The 25,613-nt window shown below is 48.0% G+C and overlaps 1 protein-coding gene across 1 annotated transcript in view; it reads left to right on the top strand.

Annotated features, from left to right (window-relative positions):
* Positions 1–1,065: 1,065 nt before the first annotated feature.
* The window catches only part of Vav1 (vav guanine nucleotide exchange factor 1), a 57,398-nt gene continuing 32,850 nt past the window's right edge, over positions 1,066–25,613 (top strand). Inside the window, exon 1 of the mRNA XM_004865648.3 lies at positions 1,066–1,352. Coding sequence (XP_004865705.1) covers positions 1,149–1,352 — 204 coding nt within the window. The 5' untranslated portion in view covers positions 1,066–1,148. The remainder of the gene's footprint in view (positions 1,353–25,613) is intronic.

Genomic DNA, 25,613 nt, shown 5'->3' with positions numbered 1-25,613 from the left:
AAACAAAACAACAACAACAAAAAAGCAGGCTGGGAATGTAACTTAGTGCAAAGGTCCTGGATTCAGTCCTCAGTACTGAAAAAAAAAGTGCAGTCACCCTTCAGTCCCACAAAACTGGGGTGGTGTGGTTTGAGGACTCTTGAGGATTCCAAAATCTGGCTGCTCATGTTCCTTGTATAAAACAGTGTAGTATTTGTATACAATCTGCAGTCTGTACACGTTAGTACAGACACAATTTTTTTCTGAATATTTTTGTTCTGTGACTGGTTGAATCCAAGAATGTGGACACTGCAGACAAAGAGGGTTGACTGTATAATAAATACCAGGTTTGTTGGGGTATGGATAGGATGGGAGGGAATAGGGAAAAGCTATGGTTTAAAATGGGGAGGTTTGGGAAGATCTCATGAGAAGGGGATGGTTGAGCAAAGTTGTTAGGAGGTGAGGGAGCTGGCATGAAGTTGCCTAAGGTAGAGGGTGCAGCCTGTGCAAAGGCCCCGGGGTAGGATCAAACCTGGTGCAGCACAGGAGCTAGGAGAAAGCCTGGGTGGCTGGAGCAGCAGGAAGGAGGGACAGAGAGGAAGGAGGGGAGGTGTGGAGAGGGCTGGAGGGTTGTGCAGGGCCTTATGGGAAGACTGGAGCAAAGTGGGAGCCTTGGGAGGCTGTTGGTAGAGACTCAGGTGCTCACAGACGCCCTCTGGCTGCTGCAGGGTGGATGGACAGTGAGGGACCAGGGCCAGAGTTGGGACACCAGGCTAGGGATGATGGGGGCCAAGGAGGCTGGAGGGGGCAGAGGAGGTGACAAATGGGGGGGTTCTGGGTAGGCTGCAGAAGCGGCTCGTTTGCAAATGGTCCGGAGGAGGCGGAAGGCAGCGAGTTGCCTCACTGTCTGGTTGGCCTGTCGCCCTCTGGTCCCCAGCTCCCAGGTGCCCAGGCCTGCGCCGAGGGGGAGGAGAGAGGCCCGTGCCCTCGTGGAGGGGCGGAACAGGGTTACAGGTGCTGCCCCTGCACCCCACAGCTTCTCCTCCACCCCCCCTTTCTGGGCGACAGTTACAGGCACAGAAGAGGAAGTGGTAGCCTAGTTGTCGCTCCGGCGGGCGGGTGGGGGAGGCCGTGAGGGCACAGGCCCGTGGCCTGAGCTGAGGGCGGCCATGGAGCTGTGGCGACAGTGTACCCACTGGCTCATCCAGTGCCGGGTGCTGCCGCCCAGCCACCGCGTCACCTGGGAGGGCGCTCAGGTCTGCGAGCTGGCGCAGGCCCTCAGGGATGGCGTCCTCCTGTGTCAGCTGCTCAACAACCTCCTGCCCCATGCCGTCAACCTGCGTGAGGTCAACCTGCGTCCACAGATGTCCCAGGTGAGGTGCCTGCCGCCTGGTATGGTGGGGCGGGATGCAGGGGGCACGGCGGGCTGGCGGAGGGAAGGTTAAGGTTCGGTACTTCTACATCAGCAAAGGCAGGGCCAGTAAGGGTGGGCCTGCACTGGGCCAGGGCCAGAGCTGACCCAGGGGGTGGTTGCACTGTGCGATTCAGGGGTGACCACCCCCCCCCCATAACGGGTCTCTTGGATGGGCTCTGAGTTGGCCCTGGTCTAGGTTGAGAACAGGCAGCAAAGTAGGGGTTAACCCTCCCAACTCCCAGGCTGACTACGGGGACAATCTTGCGGGTCCTGGGGGGCTTTGGCCTCCTGTGAGCCCAGATTCTGGCTGTGAGGGAGGAGCCTCCACCTTCCTCCTCACATGGCCTCCTCCTCCTCCAGCCCCGGGCCCCTTCCTTCCCCTGCATCTTCCTTCCCCTTGGCTTCCTGCCTGGGCCTGGGGCTGTGTGTGTGCTGCTGGTGGGGGCTGCAGGCCTGGGTCTCTGGGCTTCTGCTTCGCACCCATCCCAGAGGGGACACTGAGGCGAGGCCTGGTGCTCAGCTCCCAGACTAGGCCCGGGGGCTGGGAGCCTAGAAGAACCACGTTTGGGTGGGGTGGGGGGTAGATCTGTGCACAGCCTCCCCAACCAGCTCAGGAAACGTATTCAAATCTCCATTTGAATGCGGCTGGGTGGAGGTGGGAATGTGGGCCGTTGGCTCTGTGGCACCTTCTCTGCTTCCCCGGGCTGCTGGGTGGGTGGGTGCTGAGCTGGGGGTGCCCACCTGCCCTGGGGTGTGAGGAGCTCCAGCTGGATCTCAGAGGTCTGCGAACATGCCCCAGGCCTGGGCTCTGAGGACACACAGCTTCATGGACTCTGGAGACATCGCCTTCTTCTGGAGTCTGGGGCACAGCCCTCCCTTGAAGTCTGGGGACATGGCCTTGTGCTAGGTCTGGGGACATAGCCCTGCCTTCGGTACCAGGGGACAGCTGCCTTTCTGCTTGCAGGCTCCCCTTCCAGGATGGGGGCCTCCAGGAGCTGCAGTCAGGTCTCTCTAGGGATACCAGGCAGTGGCAGGAGGTGGGATGGGCTCCTCTCTGGCCTGAGGGCCACGCGTGGTGGGACAAGGGGAAGTAACTGCTCAGACAGGGCCACTAGGGTCTCTGACGGGGGTTCCCAGGGCAGAGCCATTGGTGGAGGCTCTGTCCTTAGCGCCAGGGAATTGGCCCGCTCCACCCCTGCAGGGCTCCTGAGAGGGAGAGGAGGGCCCAGGCTCTCTCCAGCCCTCTGTGACCATCTCAAATTTGCCTTTGTTTGCCCGACATCTTTTTGGCTTCCAGGGCATGAGGAAGTAGCTGTAGGAGCTGATGGGCCTTGGCCCCCACAGGGAGTCAAGGTACCCTTGATGCTCTAACAGCAGCTGGCAGGAAGGCAGATAGCCTGAAGGTGCACTGCCCCTCTGTGTGCACCTTGGCCAAAGCCAGTTTCCTGAAGGGGAGCGAGCATCGTGCTCATCTCCGCACTCCAACCACAGGCTTAGTCCTCTACACAGGCCAGGCTGGGAGCCTGGGTCTGGTCCTCAAAGTGCTCTCGAACTCCTGGACACAGAAAAGCTTGCTTCATTCCTATGTGATCTGGGCTGGGGCGCTGGGGTGAGGGCCAGGCATTATCTCTGGGGTCAGGCTTATGGATGAGAGGACGTTTTTGTTGGGTTGTGAGGAGTGAATAGGAGTTCTCTCATTGCTTGGCTTTGTGTGCCCAGCTATGACAAGCCCCAGGCAGGGGAGGGGTGTACCCTGACCCTCCCTGTCTAGGAGCTTGGGGTCTTCCTGAGCCTGCTCATTTTGCCTCTCTTTGAAGCCCCATCTTGTGCCTGGTACATGGGAGCGGTGTGTCTGGGAAGCTAAGAGGTACACATAATAAACAGGAGAAAGATACCACAGAATGTCTGCGAGCCTGTCTGTCAGCAGGGTTAACTCAGAGCCACAAATGCCCATGCGGAATGAGGAAGGGCAGAAAGAAAAAGAAGGGTGCTTCTGACAGGGGACTAGCGTAAACAAAGGTGTACAGGTTGAATTGGGGCACTTTTCAGTTTCTCTCATTTTTTCTTCCTAGTCCTTCTGCTTTTGCATAGTTGTTTCCAGAGACAATGGAGGAAATAACATATCCATCCGTCCATCCACTCAACCATCCATCCATCCATTCCACAATCCATCCACCCACCTACTCAACAATCCATTTATCTATTCATCCATCCATCCACCCATCCATCCACCCACCCAGCAATGATCACATATTCCAGGCCCCGTTCTTGGTGCCAGGGTCAGTGGGAATCAGATACACACAAGACCCTGTTGTTGAGGAGCCTTTCTTTCTGCTGAAGAAAGTCAACAGAGAGCAAATAAGGATGTGTATAAATTGTCAAGAGGTGGAGTGTGTTCTGCAGAAAACAAAGCAGAAAAACTGGCTTATGAGTGTGGGAGTGGCATCTTTGAATAGGGGGTCCAGGGGGCTTCACTGATAAGGTGCCATTGGAGCAGAAGGCTGGATAAAGAGGAGGAATGAGCCACGTGGATCTGGGGAAGCTGGGTCTCAGGCAGGTGTAGCTGGCACAGAGGCCCTCAGGTAGCAGTGGGCTACTGTCTGTAGACTCAGGGCAGTGGCTGGCCTAGCCAGTGAAGACAGTGGGGTAGGTCAGATGATACCACAGATCTCCCTCATTCCTCTCTTGGAGTGTGAAATTCCCAGAGAGGAGTGGGATGGGATTTGAAGGCCAAGGGTGTGGGGAGGAAGCAAAGGATTATGGAAAGGATCCACAGGGTTGTGGGGCTCATTACACTCGGGGTGGAGGCAGGCATTGGAGCCTGGAAGCTTCTGCGGTCCTTGGCCTCAGTAAGTTGTAGCACCTGCTGCCACTTGTGGCGGTGCCCATCTGCAGTTCTATTCATGGGAGACTGAAGTGGGTGGATTTCTTGAGCCCAGGGGTTCAAGGCCAGTCTGGGTAACAGAGATCTTGTCTCAAAAAAAAAAAAATCTGTTTGAGTGGGGGTGTGGCTCAGTAGTGAGCACCTGCCCAGCATGCATGAGGCTGTGTTCCATCCTTACTACATTGCCCCCCCAAAATGTCACTCAGTGGAGGGAGAGGGTGGGGTGGGACAGTCAGGATGAGGGGGTGGGCTTCAGGGTGGTGGCTTGGAGGACCCAGACCTCCAGGTTCAAATCCCAGCACCACCACCTCTGCTTTTCTTCTCTTGAGCCTCAGTTTCCTCATCTGTGAAAGGTGGGTAGAAACGGGGCACCGCTGGGATATTTCCGTACTGCTTGGCATGGCACCTGGCACCTGCTCAAGCCTTGCTGAATACTTTCGGCTTTAGGAAGGATGTGGTGTGTTGAGAAGGTGATCAGTCCCACACCGTAGGGGCTGTGTGACCTGGGGTGGTTGTTCTCAACTGGGGGGTTGCCTTTCCCACTGCCCCCAGTTCAAAATTTGGAGACATTTTCCCCAGTTCCTCAAATTCTTTTTACTTGAAATTTCTAATTGACAATATTGATACTTAATTACAGGGTACAGGATTATAATTAGATACATGTATACAATATGCAGTGGTCAAATTGGGATAATTGGCATTTCCATTTTCTGTCATGACTGTCTTAGTTACTGTTCTCTCACTGCTGAGACAAAATACCCCACACCCAAAGTTAAAGATGGGGGAGGTTTATTTGGCTCACCGTTTGTAGAGGTTTCAGTGCACAGTGGGCTGGCTTCAGGGCAGGGGGCCATTGCAGAGGAGGAACAGCACAGGCAGAAGGTAGCAAAGGGGTGACCATATCTCTTTCTACCCTTTATATCTTATCCAGGCTGCTCTGAGCGGGTAGCACTCACACCCTTAATCCTAGTCCAGCGGCACACACTCTAGATCCAGCCACCTCTGAAAAGCCCCGCCTTTGACTGCTTGAGGCTTTGGGGGGACCATCTAGACACGAGCCATAACAATGACTTTGCATCTGGAGGCTTTGAACTCTGCTCTTCCAGTTCTTTATAAAACATAAAACAGGACCATATAAATGATTGTCCTCCACTGTGCTGTAGGCACTAGGACTTAACCCTCCTTTCTCACTGGGTTTTGATACCTGTTATCCAGTCTCCCCTAACCCCCTACTTCTTACTCATCCTAGTTTCTAACAATCACTATTCTATCTACTTCCATATGCTCAATTCTTTTTTCCTCCCTGTAGTATTGGAGATGGAGCCCAGGGCCTTTGCCCTGAGAATCCTCAGCCCTTTTTATTTTTTATTTTCAACCAGGATGCCGCTAAGTTGCTAAGTCGCCCAGGCTGGGCTGGAACTTGGGATCCTCCTGCCTCAGCCTCCCAGAGTGCTAGGATGACAGGTGTGCACTGCTATGCCTGATTGAGATCAACTCTTCATTTCCACAAATGAATGGGAGTGTGTGAGATTTCTTGGAGACAGTTTTGGTTTTTACAACTCAGAAAGTCTCTGGAAGGGCCGGGGATTTGGCTCAGTGGTTTCGCCGCCTGCTGCGCAAGCACAAGGACCTGAGTTCGATCCCCGGTACCAAAAAGAAAAAAAAGAAAAATGTTCTTGGGCTGGGAATTTAGCTCAGTGGCACCGCGCCTGCCTAGAAAGTCTCTCTGGACATGGAGTGGACTGAGCCAGGGATGTGGAGGACACCTTAACAGTGTGACACAGCCCCAAACGTCAGCACCGTCAGCTGCCTTTTCTGTGGTTTCAGTTACCTGCAGTCTGCTGCAGTCCAAGAATATTAAATGGAAAACTCCAGAAAAATAGTCTTAATAACAGTTTTAAATAGCTTTTATTATAGTCTGTTATTATAATTTATTCTATTTTAACATTCATTATTGTCAATCTCTTTCTGTACCTAATTTAAAAATTGAACTTTATGGTAGGGATGTATATATGGGGAAAAACCACATTGTATACAGGGTTTGGTACTGTCTGAGTTACTTTGCTCATCGTTGGGACAAACACCCGACACGCACAACTTAAAGGAGTAGAGGTTGATTTTGGTTCACGTTGCAAAAGTTTCAGTCTATGTTCAGCTGGCTGAAACCCTGAAACAGCCTGGTGAGGGCCTGGGTGGGTTGAGGGCCACGGTTGAGGAGAAAACTGCTCAGCTCTTGGCATACAGGAAGCAGAAAGGAAGGGAGGACCTGGAGGAGGGTTGTAGACACCTTTCCAGGCCACGCCCCCGGCGGACTACCTCAAACAGGCCACGCCCTCAACGACCCTCCTCTGACCAAGCCACGACCCAGCGAATGGCTTCTGACCAGGCCACGCCCCCGGCGACCCGCCTCTAACAGGCCACGCCCCCAACGCCCCCCCCTCCTTGTAGGACATTGTTGATTTAACCCCTAAGGGTACTTTCTCCACAGATTCAGGCATCTACTGGGTTTTTGGGCTAGCAACAGTCACCTGTTTGACTGAATAATACATTTGTATGATCCAAGCTGGGTGTGGTGGCTTGCACCTACAATCCCAGGATTCTGTGAGGCTGAGGCAGGAGGATCACAAGTTAGAGCCCAGCCCGGGCTACTTAGTGAGACCCTGTCTCGAAAAATAAAAAAGGGCTGGGGATGAGCTCAGTGTATTGGCCCTGGATTTCATTTTCAGGGCTGCTTCCCCCCAACCCTGCAAAAAAATTTTATATGATTCAAATATTATAACACCTAAAATGATGAACAGGGAAAAATATAACTTCTATTCCTGTGCCTCAGCTACCTTACTGTTGGTAGCTACCCTTTCTTAGTTTTCTTTATATTGACTATATATCCTTCCCAAATTTCTTTTTGCAAACATAGCGAGTAGAAATGTAGTTTCTTATTTACAGATACGTGTCTTACCATGATGTTTTGCTCAATGATGGTCTGTATATACATCATGGCCCCTTAAGATTATAGTGGAGATGAAAAATTCCTGTTGCCTAGTAACATCATAGCTGTTGTAACATTGTAGCATGACACATTACTCATGGTTGTGGTAATTCTGGGGAAAACCAACTGACTCTGCTTCCAGTAGCTGAGTGGGAGAGCTCTTCCTTAGCAAGTGCAAAGGTCCTGGGTTGACTCCTAGCACTGCAAATAAAATAAAGTTGCATTCAATTTTAATGAGGCTAGTGAGGGCTAATTACTCTGGCCCTACGTTTATACAAAATGCATAGCACATACAATTTGGTGCAGTACATAATGCCTGGTAATATATTTGCTATATTATACTTGTAATAGTTATTTTATTTTATTTTTGCAGTACTGGGAATTGAACCCAGGGCCTTTGCACTCAGCTACATCCCCAGCCCTTTTCTTTTTAATTTTTTAAATTTTGAAATAGGCTTTTGCTAAGTCACTATGTAGTTCATGCTGGGCTCCAACTTGTGATCTTTCTGCTTCAGCCTCCCGCAGTGCTGGGATGACAGGCATGCATCATCATGCCTAGCTACTTTTAATTATTATTTTACAGTGCACTCCTTCTACCTGCAAAAAAGAAAAAGGTTTACTGTAAAATAACCTGCTGTGGGATGATAGCAGCAACCTCATCCATGTCACATTTACTGCTCTCTCGACTGGATCAGGGGGCCACGCAGAGTGACTAACACCACCTAGGTTTGTGCAAGCATGTGCTATGATGCCCCTTCAATGGCAAAATCATCTAACAATCCTGTAGTAGTCACTTTCCCACCACAGGGACACAATACCTGACACCTGCAACTTAAAGAATTTGGCTCACAGTTTAGGGGATTCAGTCCATGGTGGGCTGGCTCCAAGGCAGAAACAGCATGGTGGAGGAAAGCCGCTCACCTCATGGAGGCTAGAAAGCAGAAGGAGAAAGAGGGGGAGGCAGGGAGGGAGATACACCCTTCCAGGCCATACCCCTGGTGGCGCCCCCTTCCTGACCAGGCTTCACCTCCTAACAGCACCTGTAGCCATGAACTCATCCATGGATGAATCCCCCGGTAAGCACAGCACCCTCATGATCCAATCACCTGTCACACACTTGAGACTTTTTTTTTGTGGTACCGGAGATCAAACTCAGGACCTTGAGCTTTTGAGGCAAGCGGCGGAACCACTGAGCTAAATCCCTGGCCCCACACTTGAGACTTTTAAGGGACATTTTAGATCTAAACCACAACAGGTGCAGTTCTCAGAACATGTCCCCATCTTTAAGTGACAGGTGACTGCGTGCCTCTCTTCATTTATAGGAAAGATGGCGAATACTTTCTACTGCTGTATGTCTGCTTTCCTCATTTAATCAGTATCTTGAGAACCTTTCCAAGTCAATACATAAATTGTCCTCATTCTTTAAAGGGGGGGGCCCTGCAGATATCAAGTTTATTTAAACAAGTATTGTATTTTGCTTACTAGGTACCAGACACTGCTCTAAACCAAAAGCCAGCAAATAAGAGTTTGAGGGTCAAATGTAGACCTCACTGTAGTCTTGTAAATAAAATTTTACTGGCACACAGCCGTGATCATTCATATATATGTTGTGGACAACTGGCTTCGTGCCTGGGGAACTGAAGATATGCACTAGCTGGACCTTTGCAGAAAAAAAATGTACTTGGGCTAAATGCTTTCTATACATTAACTTGTTCAACACCCATAACAATCAGTTAAGTAGATAGAATCATTATTCCCATTTTTCATAGAGGAAAACTAGGGCACAGAGGAAGTTGAGCGAGGGATGTAGCCCAGGTGGGCTAATTTGAAATGGCACAGTCAGGTTCTGAACCTAGGCAGCCTGGTCCAGAATCCTCATTTCTTAATGATAACTCTGCCTCCTGTCTGCCTTGTGGCTCAAACATCATTGATCTGACTGTCTCCCCCAACCACATCTTGATGGGCACTTGGATCATGCCAGGCTTTTGTTACAACAAGTTTACTTCAGTGAATGATTTTTAAATTAAGTTTATTGGTACAGTTTTGGTATACAGTATGATGACATTCAACATTGGGGATTTGTGCTTTTACATGATATATCTTGGTTCTTATTTTTTCCCCATTCCCCTGCCCTCCCTTCAACCCCTCCACCCCTCCCTATTTACAAAGACTTTGTTTCCATTTTTTTTCCTTTTCTCATATTTATTCCTTTCCCCTACCCCTCCTACTTCCAGTTCCCCTTTGGACCTTTTCTTCTTCCCTGGTGTGAGAAACTGAAAGTGTAAATAAGGATCAAAACGTATAATAGATAATGATTTTTTTTTTTTAGTGATACTGGGGATGAAACCCAGGGCCCTTGTACTGAGCCGCATAATCCCCAGACTTTTAACTTTTATTTTCTTTTGGTGCCATGGATCAAACTCAGGACCTTTCGCTTGCGAGGCAGGCACAGTGGCACTGAGCTAAATCCCTGGCCCCAGCTTTCTAAATTTTTTAAAATTTTGAGACAGAATCTCGCTAAGTCACTAAGTTTCCCAGGCTGGGCTTGAACTTGCAATTCTCCTGCCTCAGCCACCTAGAGTGTACCACATGCCTGTCTGTTATCTGAGATCTTAAGTGTCTTCAGCACACACACATGCACCCACATACACACACAGGGTAACTATGAGTTGATGGATGTGCTTTTAATTTGATTTTAATAATCAGAGCACAGTCTATACATATATCAAATCATCATCCTATACATCTCAAATGTATTTGTTAATCATACCTCGATGCAAGTAGAGAAAAATTCTAGAATTTTTCTACAAATTATTTTACAGTGACATCTAAAATTAACAATCTTACCCATGGATCATTTTTCACATGATCCTGACCATGTTAATTAACTTCTGTGTGTCCCAACTTCCTTCCTCCTCTGTAAAATAAGGAGAAAAACACCTTTATCCCTGAGAGATAAACGAGTTTCCATGAAGACATTAGAAAAGTACCCGGCTGCATTTAGTTGTTGTTATTATTACCGTATTGATTAACATCTCACACATGAGCAAGTCTATCCATGAGGGAGGTTCTCAGAGCTGAGAGGTGCTGGCTCAGAGTATGTGAGTCTTTCTTTTTCCTGGGGCTGGGGATGAACCCAGTACCCCATGAATGTTAGGCAAGTGCTCACCAGCTTCTGGTTTCGTAGGACACTGTCAAATTGTCCTCTGTATAAGGACATTGATAGTACTTTTATCTCCGAGTTGGGTGGGGGTGAAACTTGGGTAAGTGACTTCAATTCCTAGCTTGGTGACTGATGTCTAGCATGTGCTGAATTAATGGAAGTCGTTATTTTGTCAATTTTATCTCATCAAGTCTGGTTTGTCAATAGGTCATTGTAATAAGTCAGGCTGTGTAATGTTAGCTGCTGTAACAAGTTGTATTACTTTCACAATAACAAGTTTGCTTCTGGCTCCATCACAATTCAGTTTGGGTTGCCAGGTGGTAGTCCTTCCTTATAAGATCCCTCCAGGGTGCAGGCTTCCTTTTTCCTGTGGGCCATAGAACCTCAGAACCATCAGAGCCATTCCTCACTGGCTTCAGAAATGCTGGTCTGGAGAAGGCTGGCTTGGAGGAAATTCAGTGCAATGAACAATGAGTCAAGGCCCTGGGAAAAGATTCACTTGGGAATGAGGGGTCTGGGTGGGAGCAAATCTAAGGAAAGTGGAAGACTTCATCTCAGTGTATCTTCTAGGACTGGTAGGGAGGGAAGCCTGGGAGGGTCAACATTCAACACTGTGGCTTCCTTTTCATTTCATTCTGTCTGTCCACTGACCTATGCGACCCCAGTGCCCTTGTGAAAAAAGATAAAATCCTTACTGTGGCCCATGGATTTGGGCTTTGCTCATTGCTCAGTCCTTGGTTCCTCCTAATCTCCTCTTTTCTAACTCTATATCAGCTACATTTGGCCTCTCCTTGTTCTTAGAAACCACCAGGTATATTTCAGCCACAGGGCCTTTGGACATGCTATTCTTTCTTCATAAAGCTCTCTTCCTCCAAATATACTTTGATGTTATCTTATCTCCCTCAGGTTTCTTATTAGCTCTTCCATGATTTCCACATATAAATTCCTGCCCCACCCCTTCCCAATTCCTTCTTTACTGTTTTTCTCCACAGTACTCCCTGTCCTCTGACCCATCATACATTTTACCTAGTGGGTTATTATCTGCTTCCTCTGTTAGAAGGTCAGGGGAAGGATTTTCATCTGTTTTGTTCACAAGTCTGTCCCCAGTTATAACAACACCTGGCACATAGTAGGTGTTCACTGAAGTATTTATCAAATGAAAGAATGAGTGTATTCACTTCATTTATGCACTTAACACAAGGACTGGCAAACTAATATGTGGGCCTGAGCTGCTTCTTGTATTTATTTATTTATTTATTTATTTATTTATTTATTTATTTATTTATTTTTGCTTCTTTGTTTTAAACAAAATTTAATTGAAACGTGGCCACATCCACTTGTGGATCTGTTGTCCATGTCTGCTTTCAGATCATAAAAACAGTTAAATATTTGAGACAATGACCTAAGAATATACAGCTGAAAACAATACCTATACCAATTGAGTACAGCTTGCCTGGATCAATCCTGCTTCTTCTAACTTCTAATTATGTGGATTTGGGCAAATTTTGAGTTTCCTACCTTTGGTTTTTTTATTTGTAGGATGGGGATAATGATGGTGAGGATATTAGTACTGCTATTGTGAATGGTAATACCATCGAGCTCATAAACATTTCTTTGTACTGGGCTATGACCTTGGTGATGGTGAATTTCCTGATAAATGATAATATGGGCCTTCATTCTGCTTGTGGGAACAGAGTAGGAAATAAGTACTGACAATATGGTATACCATGTTCAGCAATGGCAGGTGGAGCTCAGGGAATTGTGGTAGCAGAGAGGATGAAATCTGCAGGAGCTATTATGGTAGGCTTCCTGGAGGAGGTGGCACACCAACTGAGAGTAGGGAGATATCGGAGAGGCTAAAAAGGCACTCTGTTTGTCACTGTTGTTAATACTAATGGCAGCAGGAAGTGGGCAAGACCCAAGGATGCCTCAGGTGACCATAGCCTGGTTTCTAAAGATCTTACCACCTCTGCAGCAGTGTCAGTGGACTGTCAACTCTTGAGATCAGGGATGATTTTCTGAGACCTGAGATTTAGGAGGATCTTGGAAGTTAGGTTCTTAGTGGTGCAGTGGAGGAAATAAGGGATGTTTAGGTGGAGAATTGTGAGCTTTGAGGAAAATCCATCTGAAGAAATTTTAGTCAAGAGTCTTAGATCTTATGAGAAAAAAGCCAACTGAAACTGGCTTGATTAAAAATATTTCCCAACTCACATAACTGAAAGTTCAGGAGAAATACGTTCGGGTCTGCCTGGTGGGTAGTCCAGCACCTCTCTTGTCCCTGCTCCTTCCGTATCTTAGCTCTGGTTTCTATGGGGTGTTTCCCCCATTTTTAATCATCCTTTCACCTCACAGAGGTAGATAAGGGTGCCTGGATGTATCACATTTCTTCCTCCAAAACTTAGAGTTATTAGGAAACAGGAGGGTCCATTTTCTAGTCACTCAAGACAAAACCCTGGGATTATCTTTCATTGAACATTATTTTATTTTTTGTAGTTATAGGATCAAACCCAGAGCCTCAGTCTTGCTAGGCAACCACTCTACCACTGAGCTAAACCCTAACTCCCAACATGATTTTTTTTGGCAGTTGGGGGGAGTCGTAGGTCTATTCCTGAACCAATGCTGTGACCAGGAGAATATCATGCTCTGACTGGATAGATCAGGGTCATATACTCATTCTGGACCCAATTGCTGCAGCTAGAAGAACACCATTTGATTCCACAGACCAGTGTCACATGCCCAGTCCTGAACCAATTACTGCTTTGAGGAGAATACTATGGTTTGATTGGCCAGGCTGGAGTCACATGCCCACTTCTTGAGTTGGGGGCAGATTTGTAGGCTGAGAGTAACGGAGCATTGATTCTGCAAGAGAAACTGAGGAGACTGAAAGAGAAGGGAATAATATATCAAGAAGTAATCAGTTGCTCATGGCCAAGATCAAATATAGCTAGATTGGATAGACGACTTACTTGTTTACTCAAACGGCAGGAAGAAACATTTTGTTATTCCGTTGTGTGTGTATATATTCTATATATACTGTATATAAGGTTATTTTTCCTTTAGTATACTTTATTATAACACTTGGCTCATTTTGTTTGTATATGTCTTAAATGTTTTCTTATAAAATCTAAATGACATTTAAAGAGGTATCAAGGTAACTTGTATAAAACTACTTTTTGATATTTTGTCATGTTTGTGTTTTTTCTTTTTTTGTTTTGTTTTGTTGAGACAGGGTCTCACTATGTAGTCCAGGCTGGCCTTGAACTCACTATATAGTCCAGGCTGGCCTCGAACTTGCAGGGATCCTCCTGCCTCGGCCTCCTGAGTGATGTTTGTTGTGATATTTCCCTCACCACAGAGAAGGAAAGTAAAAGCAATTGGGTCTTTATTTGAAATTAATTCATTTGGGGGAGAATTACACAGAGCTAAAGGAACCAGACTGCAGGAGGGCTCACCCATGTTCAGTGTGTTTGTGCTCTGTATGGCTGTGTATTTCAGACAAAAACAAAATAAAAAATACAAGCATCTATGCTCTTCCCTAGGTAATAGAAACTTGCTCTGCATAATCTAGTTGATAGTTAATTTTGCTACTGCTTTTCTCATTTTGTTATATAAAATCTTTTCAATACAGGCTTAGTCCTGATGGAAATAAAACATTTGGGAGGCTGAGGCGGGAGGATCGCCACTGAGTCTGAGGCCAGCCTGGGCTACATAGTGAGTTTAGGGCCAGCCTAGAGTAATCAGTGTTTGTGTTAGGACAAAGTACTGAATGTTGGCCAGAGTTTCTCAAACTGTCTTCTTGACATTTTGATCGTTCTTTGTCTTGGGAGGTGCTCTGTGTATCATAGGATGTTTAACATCATCGTTGGCCTCTTGAAGCCAGAAACGCCTTTCCCTCGGAATTGTGACCATGAAATATCTCCAGACATTTGCCAGATGCTCCCGGGGGGGATGGAATCGCCCTGGGTCAGAACCACTATTTTGGAGGGAGTGACCTTTCTATCCTGAGAAAGACCCCCCAAAATGATGAACGCGTGCTGGCCAGGGGTGGTGAAGAAGAGATTCAGAGCTTCTTAGAGTTAAAATATCCATTGGTTTTATTATCAGCCACAAGAGGCGGGCGGATAGCGGGGTTACCAGAGCGAGCATAAGAGCCGAGGTCCACGGTACCTTGACGGTTAGAGGCCAGGGCGCGCATTTCCCCTACTGCTGCGACTACGTGGAAGCTTCAGACGATGGGCCTCTGCCCTCCAGCACTCCGAGGAGGCTGAAGTCTGAAATCAAGGTGTCTGGCCGCCCGCGCTCCCTCTGGAGGCTCTGAGGAGAATCCCTCTGCGCCTCTTCCACCCTCTGGCAGCTGCAGGTGTCCCTTGGCCCGGCTGTCTTCCCTGGGCTGTAGCCTTCCTCTTGCATGCTCCTGCTCTGTGGGACTCTGCAAGGAAACTTGCCATTGGGTTAAAGGCCCAGTATAAGAATCCAGGAGATCTCCTCTTCTAAGAGCCTGAGTTTACTTACATCTTGCAAAAATCCTTTCTATGGAATAATGTCACACTCATACATAGATTCTAAGGATTAAATGTGGACATGTCTTTTTATTTTTTAATTTGTTCAGTAGTGGGGATTGAACTCAGGGCCTTCACACTGAGTTACACCCATCTCCCTTTTGTTTTTTATTTTGAGACGGGGTCCTACTAAATTTCCCAGGCTGGGCTTGAATGTGGGACCCTCCTGTCTCAGCCCCCCAGAGGGCTGGGAATACAGGTGTGCACCACCACGTCTGGCTTTTTTCTTTGTTGGGGGGATGGGGAGTCACCTTTTAACCCACTCCACACAGTAAACACGTAGACAGGCAAATCCGCAAAACACAGGCACGCTGGAATCTAACCTGTAGATGAAACAAAACATTGAGGTGGAGAAGAACAGAGCACATGCTTTCTGGAGTGTGGTCAAGAAAAACTGAGAGCTTGATTTTATTTCTTGTACCATTGGGGTTTGTTCCGAAAGCCTTTGCCTAGGCCTGTGTCTTCAAGTGTTTTCCCTGTTTTCTCTTCCAGCAGATGAAGTGCCTCTGTTTTAACATTTAGATCTTTGATCCATTTTGCTTTCACTTTAGTACATGGTGAGAGATACAGGTCGAGCTTCAATCTTCTGCACCTGTGTAGCCAGTTTTCCCAGCACCATTTATTAAAAAGGCCATCTTTCCTCCAGTGTATGTTTTTGGCCATTTGTCAAAGATCAGATGGCTGAATGTGCCTGGGGTGGTTTCTGCATCTTCTCCTCTATTTCATTGATCGGCGTGTCTGTTTTTGTGCTAGTACCAGGCTTTTTTTTTTTTAAGCACTGTAGCTTTGTAATCTAACTTCAAATCCAGGATTGTAACGCATCCTGCTTTGCTCTTTTTGCCCTTGAGGCCATAATGTTAAGCGAAATAAATCAGATACACAGGCTTGGGCCGGGGATTTAGCTCAGTGGTGCCGCCGCCTGCCTTGTAAGCGAAAGGTCCTGAGTTCGATCCCCGGTACCAAAAAAAAAGAAAAAACAAAAAAACCCCAGATACACAAGCTTAAACATAGCATGATTTCTCTTATATGAGAAACTCAAAATATAAATAAAGAGCAAGATAAAAGGTAGATGATAGGATGCAGGGAGTTAGGTCTTTTGCAAAAGGAAAGACGACCAAGAGGTGGGAGGGAGAGGAGGGATAAAGAGAAAAAAGAATGAAGATGTGTTTGGTCCACGTATCAACTCCCACAGTGGATGTAATCAATTGGTGCTGCGACGTGCACTAAAGGAAGCAGGATGTGGCTCGGGTTGTATCTCGGGGACTTGCGTGAATGAGGGTGTCATTTGCTACGATGGGATCAGCGGGGAGGATCAAGTCGCGCGTGTCTGATGGGGCTGTCAGGCCGGAGACGGAAGACAGCACCATACGGGGGTTTCTGGCTGTTGCTCTTAGAGAGACTGGTGTGCTGAGGTATCTAGTGAGTGGAACCAGAGCTGTTGCTGAATGCACTATAGTGCACCAAACATGCCCCCAGCTCCCACATCTCAGTCATCCCAGGACTGAAAAGTTGGTGTAGGGGCACAGGCTCCAGTTGCCTGGGAGCCGTGAGTGCAATTCCAGCTGTGGGATTTTGGGCAGTTACTGTAGCTCCCCATGACTCAGTTTCCCCATCTTTCAAATGGGGATAACGATCATCCCTACCTTGCAGGGTTGAGCTAAGGATTAAGCATGAGGTCCTGGTTGTGATGTTGGACGGTGCTTCAGGCGTTCCCTGCGTGTGAGGGGTCAATGAATCTGTGGGAATGGGTGAGGTCATTTAGGAGACAGAGGGCAGAGCAGGAGGCTGAGGGCTGGGCCCTGCAGGATAGCAGCACAGAGCAGTTGAGGGGGGAAGAGGAAACAGCGAAGAAGTCAAAAGTGGAGAATCTAGTGAGCTAGGAGCTGAAGCAGACGGGTGTACCATCCAGAGGTTAAATCGAGGAAGTGATTCAACATCAAAGTCTCCACACTTTGAAAAGAATCGTTTTGGTGAAGTAGAGGGGAGCCAGCTATATGCTTTTCTTATTCTCAGGACTCATTTCAAAACCGCCCTGGTGACTGTGACCCATGGCCCACCCAAAGCTGCTTCCACAGTCCGGAGTCTTGCTACAGCAGCAGTCCACTTCTCAGCACCAGTTTTCTGCTTCAGTCCATTTTCTGGTGCTCTGACAGGATACCTGAGACTGGTTAGTTTATGAAGGAAAGAGGTTTATTGGGGCTTATGCTTCTGGAGGCTGGAAAGTCTCAGGCAGCTGCACGCAATAAGAGCCTTGTGCTTCTTCAACTCATAGCAGAAAGCAGAAAGGCAAGTGGGTGCTTGGAGAAGACAGAAAAGGGGCCAAATCTCACGACAGATGACCCCTTCCCATGAGAAAGGCTTGTGCCATTCATTAGGGCTCCTGGCCCTGCCCCAACGCCTCGCCACGGTGCTCATTGAGGAGTTAAACCTCAGCATCAGTTTCAGAGGGAACAAGCCACATTCAAGCTACAGTAGGAGTAGATTCAGAAAGTAAAACAAAAAACAACAAAAGCAACAGGTCACACGGGTGTGGTGGTGCATGCTGGTCATCCCAGCACTCTGGGAGGCTGAGGCAGGAGAGTCGGATATTTGAGCCCAGCCTAGGCCACTTTGTGACTTAGCAAGAGCCTGTCTCAAAATAAAATATATAAAAAAAGGCCTGGCAACGTGGCTCAGTGCGAAGGTCCTGGGTTCAACCCCCAGTACCAAAAACCAAAGTAAAACAAAAAACGGTCACATTGATCGAGCACTTATTATATATGTCATTTATCGAGCACTTACTGTGTGCATCATTTTTTTATTGTTGTGTTTTGTTTGGTTTGGTTTATTTTTTTGAGACAGGGTCTCACTGTGCAGTTCATGCTGGTCTTGAGATCACCATGTAGACCAAGCTGGTCTCAAACTCACAGTGATCCTCCGGCCTCAGCCTCCCAAGTGCTGGGATGACAGGCATGCGCCACCATGCCTGGGATATGTGGCTCATTTACAGAGCACTTACTATATGCAACTGTTGTTTCAAGTACTTTACACTTATTAGTGCTTTTGATTTTCACAGTAAACCTGCGGCATAGGTAACATTCTCTTAGCTCATCTGTTGTGAAAGAACCCACCCCAAACTTAGTAGTGATGTCACACAACTATTTCGTAATTCTCAGATTCTGTGACTCAGGAGTTCTGAAACCATGGTAATAATGGGGTCTCAGCTCCACGATGAGAAACCTTGGCTGTCTGGAGCCGGAATCATCTGGAGGATTCTTTTCATTTTCTTCAGTACTGAGGATCGGGCCCAGGCTCCCAGGCAGGTGCACTACCTCTGAGCTCCACCCGCAGCCCCAGTGGTGGGGTTTTAGGGAATAGATGAAGCAGTAGAAGTTATTTGACTCATGGATCTGCAGGCTGGGAGACCCGAGAGCCTGAGGCCGCCCCGACGAGGGTCTTGCTGCGTCCTGACCTGGGGGAGGTCGGCATGCTCTCTCCGCATGGGGAAAACGGTAGGAGCCCATCTTTTATCAGGAAGCCACATCCACCATCATAATCTGCTAATCTAGGTGCAAGGGCAGAGCCGTCCTGGAGTAAATCATCCCGTCCTAAAGGCTCCACCTCCCAGCACTACTCCAATGGGGCTCGGTTTGCAGCACAGGGAGTTTGAGGGACTCGTGTCTCCATGGCAGCCACTGAACAGCCAGATGTATGCGGGGCCTGACCTAGATTGAGAGTACCCTGGGGGCGCTGGTATGCTTCGATGTGACTTTACAGCTCCACTTTTAGCAGATCAGACCCTTGGTTCACTCCAACATTTCCCTGCTCACTCTGCTCCAGCCACATGGGCATCCTTGTCTTCTTTCGACACACCAGGCAGTCCTGCCCCAGGACCTTTGCACAAGCTGTTTCCTCTCTCTGCCCCTCCGGACACCCACCTGGATCTCTCCTTCACCTCTTCAAGCCATTCACACCAATGCTGCTTTCTTTTCTCTTTCACCTCTCTTCACGATGACCTTTATTCCCAGCCCTTTTTTATTTTTTAAGTGTGAGCAGGGTCTCTAAATTGCTAAGTTGCCCAGGCTGGGCTCAAACTTGTGATCTTCCTCCCTCAGCCTCCCAGTGTGCTGGGATGACAGGTGTGCGCCACTGCGCCTGGCCTTTTCTGACTGTCTTTGATTTAGGGTTGGTTGAGTCCATCCCTGTAGAGCCTGTGGCTGTGGAGGGCTTGGAGGGCTACCTGTACATAGATACATTAATACATTCTGTTTGTTTTCTCCCATTAGCAGAACCACCAGTCTCATCACAGCAGGGAGATGTTTCTCTTTTGTTCATAGCTACATCCTGGGAACCTAGACCAGTACCTGGCACATAGCAGTTGCTCAATAAACATTTTAGAATCAATGAAGAGGGGGGTTGAATGATCAGGGCCCCCATCCCATGCTATTTCCCTGGCCTGGAACCTTTGTCTTCCTCCATACTCTTAAGTAAGCCTGATTTGAATAGAAATATAAATTTGCCTTTCATTTTGTGCACTTTATCAAGAACAGGAACAAAAATGTGACCAGAGAGTATCTTTTGCATTCTTGGCCAAGTGGTTTACAGCATTTCCTTCTTTTCCACCTCCCACAACCCATTTCCTAGAGCTCAGAGTCACCCTGTGTCCTGGTTTCAGGGGAAAGACACAGCAGGGCAGCCTGTACCCTCTTTTTAAAATTAGCTCATGGGTGTGTTTTTTTGTTGTTTTGCTTTTGTACCGAACTCAGGACCTTGTGCTTGCAAGGCAGGCAGCGGCACCACTGAGCTAAATCCCTGGCCTCCTTCTTTTTTATTTTAAAATAAAACACTACAGTTGCCCCTTAGTATCTGCGGGAGGTGGGTTCCCGGGCCCCCAAGGATGCCAAAATCCAGAGGCACTCAGGTCCCTTATGGGTAACACCGTAGTATTTGCATATAACCTCAAAAATCCTCCCATAGACTTTAAATAATCTCCAGATGATTTATGATACTGAATACCATGCAAATGCTATGCAAAATGTTGTACAGTTTAGGCAGAAAGACAGGGGCTGAAGTCTGCCCGTGATCAGTATAGACCCACTCTCTTGTTCAGTTTTTATATTTATTGGTACATGCTTGTAGCACATGATGATTACCTTTCTTGTGGGGAGCTGGTGCATCTACATAATGCATCTTGATCCTTTTCATGCCCCTTCCCTTCCCTTTTGAGAAAGACCTACAGTATCTCACTAATTCTTATTTTTATTTATTTTTGGTACCAGGGATTGAACTTGGGAACCTGCACTTTTGAGGCAGGCGGCGGAACCACTGAGCAAAATCCCTGGGCCCCTAATTCCTATTTTTTGAGGCCAATAGTTTGACCCCAGATTGTTTGGTTGAGCCCTCTGATTCTGAACCTGTGGCTCTGGAGGCCCCCAGTTCACAATAAATGAAGTATTTCAAAATGATTTGATACGTTTTGACCCACATGTACTCCTGTGAAACCCGCCCCACAACCCACCCTACTTCTTCCACCCTCATCCCTGTGCCCATGGAGCTCCTTTCATTGACTACAGATTGGTTTGCATTCCTTAGCGTTTTATTTAAATGGAATTGACCATATGTGGTGTTTTGTGGCTTCCACATGCATCCATATTGTTGTGTGACTCAGTGCCTCATTAACTGTCAGTATTGAGTAGTGTTCCATTGTACAGATGTACGGGTTGAGCTTCCCAATCCAAAAATCTGAAATCTGAAGCTTTTTGAGAGCAAACACAAGGCTGTCATGTGGTGGCTCAATGAACACATACCTTGTTTCATGCACAAAATTATTAAAATATTGACCAGGCGACAGACGTGGTGTTACACGCCTGTCACCCCAGGATTAAGGGAGGCTGAGGCAGGAGAATCACAAGTTGGAATCTGGCCTGGGCTTAATGATACTCAGTCTCAAAATAGAAAATAAGAGTTAGGGATGTAGCTCAGTGGTAGAGCAGCCCTAGGTTCCATCCCCAAAACCACAAAGACAAAAGCATTGCATACAGTTTCCTTCAGGCCATGTGTAGAAAGTTTATATGCAACAAAAATGAATTTTATGTGTCAATTTATGTCCCAGTTGCAAGATATCTCATTTTGGATGTGTATATATTCACAATCTGAAAATAATCTGAAATCTGAAATGCTGTGGATTCTAAGCACTTTGGATAAGGGATATTCTACCTGTACCACAATTTGCTTCTTTGTTCTCCTGTGGATGGATGTCTGGGTTGATTCCACCATCTATTGCAAATAAAGCCGCTGTGAACATTTGGGTACAAGTATGTGTATGGACGCGTGCTTTCATTTCTCTTGAGGTTCTGCTCAGGAGTGCAATAGGCTGTAAGACAGGTGCATGTTTCACATTATGAGAAACTGATGAAGTTTTCCGAAGGGGGCCACTGCTACACCTTGGGCATTGGGCTCCCTAGAACTCTTTTACTCTCTCTGCCACCCCCCTGTCTGCATGGCTGGCCTCCCTTGGACTACCTGCTCCTCCCTCACCCCAGAACCTTACCAGATGCCTCCTTTGTGTAGCCACATATATACAGCCTCTCTGTACCTCCTAGCACACCGATCACCACAATTGTTACCCTCTGTTCAGGGTCAGTGCCTCTGCTAGACCACAAGCTGTGTGCGGACAAGATTGTGTTTGCCTCTGCTACCACTGGGTCCCAACAGACACTCAATATATGATTGTCAGATCAGTGCATGACCCAGCTTGGTGAGTCAGGCTTTGAACAAGATACTAGAGTGGAGATTCGGTTGGTAAAAAGAAACATGAGATGATAAAGTGACTCGCCCAAGATCCCTGAGCTTGCTGAGCTGGCTGGGAATCAACTCCTGATGGCATTGAGATGTTGGGTGTGCTGGGCAGAGGGGAGACAGGCTGGCTGACAGCCGGCTGAGAGGCAGGATGAGGAGCGAGGAGCACAGGGTCTGCACTTCCTCCTCAAAGCTTTGAAAAGGATGCACAGCATGCCCACCCTCTCTGGGCAGCCTGTGGGCCCTTCAGGGAGCCCGAACAGGCAAGATTAAGGAGCTGAGGGGCTGAATGCAGAGGGCCCCTCCACCCTTTTACTATCTCCCCTAGACAAGCCCTGGTGGCAGGCATTTCCTGTTTCCGGCCATGTCCCTGGGGCGGGGCTGTGGGTCGGGGAGCTACGCTCTGGGCCCCCTGCTCCCAGCCCCCAGCGGGGCCTTGTCTCTGCTTGCTGCTTCCCTGGAGAAGGGTGGCAACCAGTTGCCCTTCTCGGCTGTGTCTCCAGCAGGGGCTGTGCCAAGGGGGAAGCAGTTGGCAGAGGGGGGAAATGAGCCTCCAGCTGGGCTGCAGCGCCTGGCTGCTGATTTGCACATGGGCGCGAGGCCAGCCCTACCTGTGGCCCTCTCTGAGGTCCTGGAGGAAGCAGGAGGGGAGCTGGGAGGGTGGCACCCCAAAGCAGGGGAGGTGAGGAATAGGCCTCGCAGGCTGCTACGTTGGAGGGGCTCCTGTCCTTTGCCACCTTTTCGCACACCACAGGCTGCTGGGAAGTCCTTCTGGTGGTCTAACCGCAGTCACTGCCGCTGTGGAGGGACCCCTTTCCCTGGGGGCCCCAGCCCAGCCCACAGTGGGTAATGAATTACCCCTCCCCGCCCCCTCCGAAGGGTCACATGACTGCAGGGAAGTGGTCCCAAGGCTCAGCTGATCCCCCTGAGGTCAGGAGGGAGTTTCCTCCCTTGGGCCAGACAGAGCCAGCTGCTGCCGTGCCTCTGGTGACCCATGGCCCACACCCGGCTAGCCTGCACTGTGCAAAGGCTGCTGGGAGGCGCTGCCCACCTTCCACCCCAGGAGGTGCTTGGTGTGGTCCAAAGAGGCAGCGTGGTTAAAGGGAGGCCTCAGGGCTCCAAGTGCCGAGTTCTGGCTCTCTGGTCCCAGCTGGCAGATGGTGTCCTCCTTAGGACTCTCAGGTGTCCCATCTCTCCAGTGGGAATTCATTCCTTCAACAATTTTTTTTGGTACCGGGAATCTAACTCAGGACCTTGTGCTTGCAAGGCAGGTGTGGTGCCACTGAACTAAATCCCTGGGCCTCCTTCAACAATTTTTATTGAGCCTCTGCTGTGATGTAAGCATGGTAGCAGCAAGGGAGGCCATGACAGTGAGCAGAACACACAGAGAATCTCGTTTGCACGGAGCTGATATTCGTGTGTGTGTGTGTGTGTGTGTGTAGGTGACTCCAAGGACAACTTTGGGAAAATGAGTCCATAGTGAGGAAAGGAAGGCAAGACATGAAACAAAAAGAATAACATGCATGTTTGCATGGGGGGACATGCATGTGCAGTCAAAGAATGAAAACACCAGGCAGGGTGGTGCATGCCTGTCATCTCAGCACACTGGGAGGCTGAGGCAGGAGGGTTGCAAGTTCCAGCCCAGCCTGGGCAACTTAGTGACTTAGCAAGACCCTGTCTCAAAATAGAAAATACAAAGGGCTGGGGATGGAGCTCAGTGGGAAGGCCTGACACCCCCCACACACATCAAAAACAAAACATTACCAGAAGAATGGTATATGCCAATTTCTGAATAGGGGCAAGCAAGGAGAGAAAGAAGGGACTGAGATGGCAGAATGTTGTACATGAGTTTGAGAAAGAACAACAATGGTTAAAGAACAAAACATATTTACCCAAAGGAAATTTTATCCACGCAAAATCCTGCATGCAAAGGTGTCACTAGCAGCTGGATTTATAGTGGCCCAAATTCGGAAGCAACTGAGACATCCTTAAGTAGATGAATGGATCAAAACTATGGTACATCCAGATAGTGGAAGATTATTTAGTGCTTTAAAAAATGGACTATCAAGCTATGAGAAGACATGCCGAAAACTGAAAAGCAAACAACTAAGTAAAAGAAGCCAATCGAGAGAGGCTACATAACGCAGGGCTCCAACTCCAAGACATCCTGCAAAAGACAAAGTTATGGAAATGGTTAGAAGGTTGTTGGTTGCCAGGGTTGTAGAGAGGGAGGAGTGAGTGGAGCACTATGGATCTTTTTTGTCCTGATGGTGGTGCTGGGGATTCAACTCACTGAGCTACTGAGCCCTGAACTTTTTTTTTTTTTTTTTTTTAGTATTGAGACAGGATCTCACCAAATTGCCCAGGCTGGGCTCGAACTTGTGGTCCTCCTGCCTCAGCCTCCCAGAGTGCTGGGATGACAGGTGAGCACCACCAGGCCTGGTTAGCGTCGGGGATTTGGGGAGCAGTGAAATGTTCTGTATAATATAGAGGTGAGGCATGTCTCTGTATTTGTCCACATCCATACAATGTGTAACCCCAAGAGTGAGTCCTAATGTGGACTACGGACTCTGGGGGATCATCTTGTGTTGGCCGCTGCTTGCAACAGAAGGACCACTCTGGTGCATGTGTTGATGCTCAGGCAGGTGGGGCAGAAAGGGATACAGGAACTCATGGCTCCTTGTGCTCATTTTTGCTGTGGACCTAGATTGGTTTTAAAATAAAATTCTTTAAAAAAATGAGAGAGAAGGATAGGGGAAGGAAGAGCAGTCGGAGCCTCTGACCGTGCTGACGGGAGTACTATGGGTGCCTGAGGGGCTCATGGGGTGTCTCTCCCCTTGTTCTCTCCAGCCCACTAGGCTCTGGCAACCCATCAAGGCCGTGGGGGATCTTCCCAAGGAGTTTGCAAGTGTCAGAGACCCAATTTGCCTGCTACCTGCTTTTTAAAATAAAGTTTCATTGGCAGATAGGCATGCTTGTTTATGTGCTATCTATGATTTCTTTTGTACTACAGTGGCAGAGCTGAGTAATTGCAATAAGGGACTGTCCATTCTGCAAAGCCAAATGTTTTTGTCTTCTGGTCCTTTACAGAAAAAGCTTGATAAGGTCCTAATTCACACAGTCTTACACTGTGTGAGGAATTTTTTACTTACCCAGCAGAAATCAGGTGTGGGTTTTAGGTACAACTTCATTTAATAGCTCCAACAATGTCACTAAAGACTGAATATTTGTCTGTGATAGATTATTTTCCAGGTTTCAGGAAGCTCCAAGATCTCCCCCTTGGGGCAACAAAGTGGCTGCAGTTGCTCCAGACTTAATAGGCTCACCCCTGATCACCAAAGGGTAGAATAAGTCATTGTCCCAGAAGGTGAACTTAAAATCTGGGACTCATAGTTTCATCGGGCTGAATTGGGTCACGTGGTAATCTCTGAACTAATAGCTGTGGGTAAGGGGGGGCTATGCTAATTGTCTGGAACTGGGGATGGAGTCTTTCACAGTCACATGACCAGGAGGGAAAGGAGAAGACTATGTTCTTTTCAAAGGCAGATCAGTGTGCTCTCTCTCTCTCTCACTATTGTACACCCAACAAATGCCCACAAAGTATGAGAATTATGAGCCTCAATTTATTTGTTTTGTTTTTGTTTTTTGGTACCGGGGATCGAACTCAGGACCTTGCGCTTGTGAGGCAGGCGGCAGAACCAGTGAGCTAAATCCCTGGCCCTATGAGCCTCAGTTTAGCCACTTATCAGGACACCATTAAGAATTAAGATGTTTAAACAAAGCCCAGGTTGCCTTGGCATTATTGGTCACTTAGTATGCTCATAATTAGTTAATGACTGTATTCGTTCTTT

The sequence above is a fragment of the Heterocephalus glaber genome, unplaced genomic scaffold, assembly GCF_053883595.1.
Source record: "Heterocephalus glaber isolate CG9 unplaced genomic scaffold, H.glaber_assembly_v1.0 deba00001760, whole genome shotgun sequence".
In the NCBI taxonomy this organism is placed as follows: domain Eukaryota; kingdom Metazoa; phylum Chordata; class Mammalia; order Rodentia; family Bathyergidae; genus Heterocephalus; species Heterocephalus glaber.
Note: the sequence above shows the minus strand (reverse complement) of the source record. Positions and strands in the feature narration are given on the sequence as shown.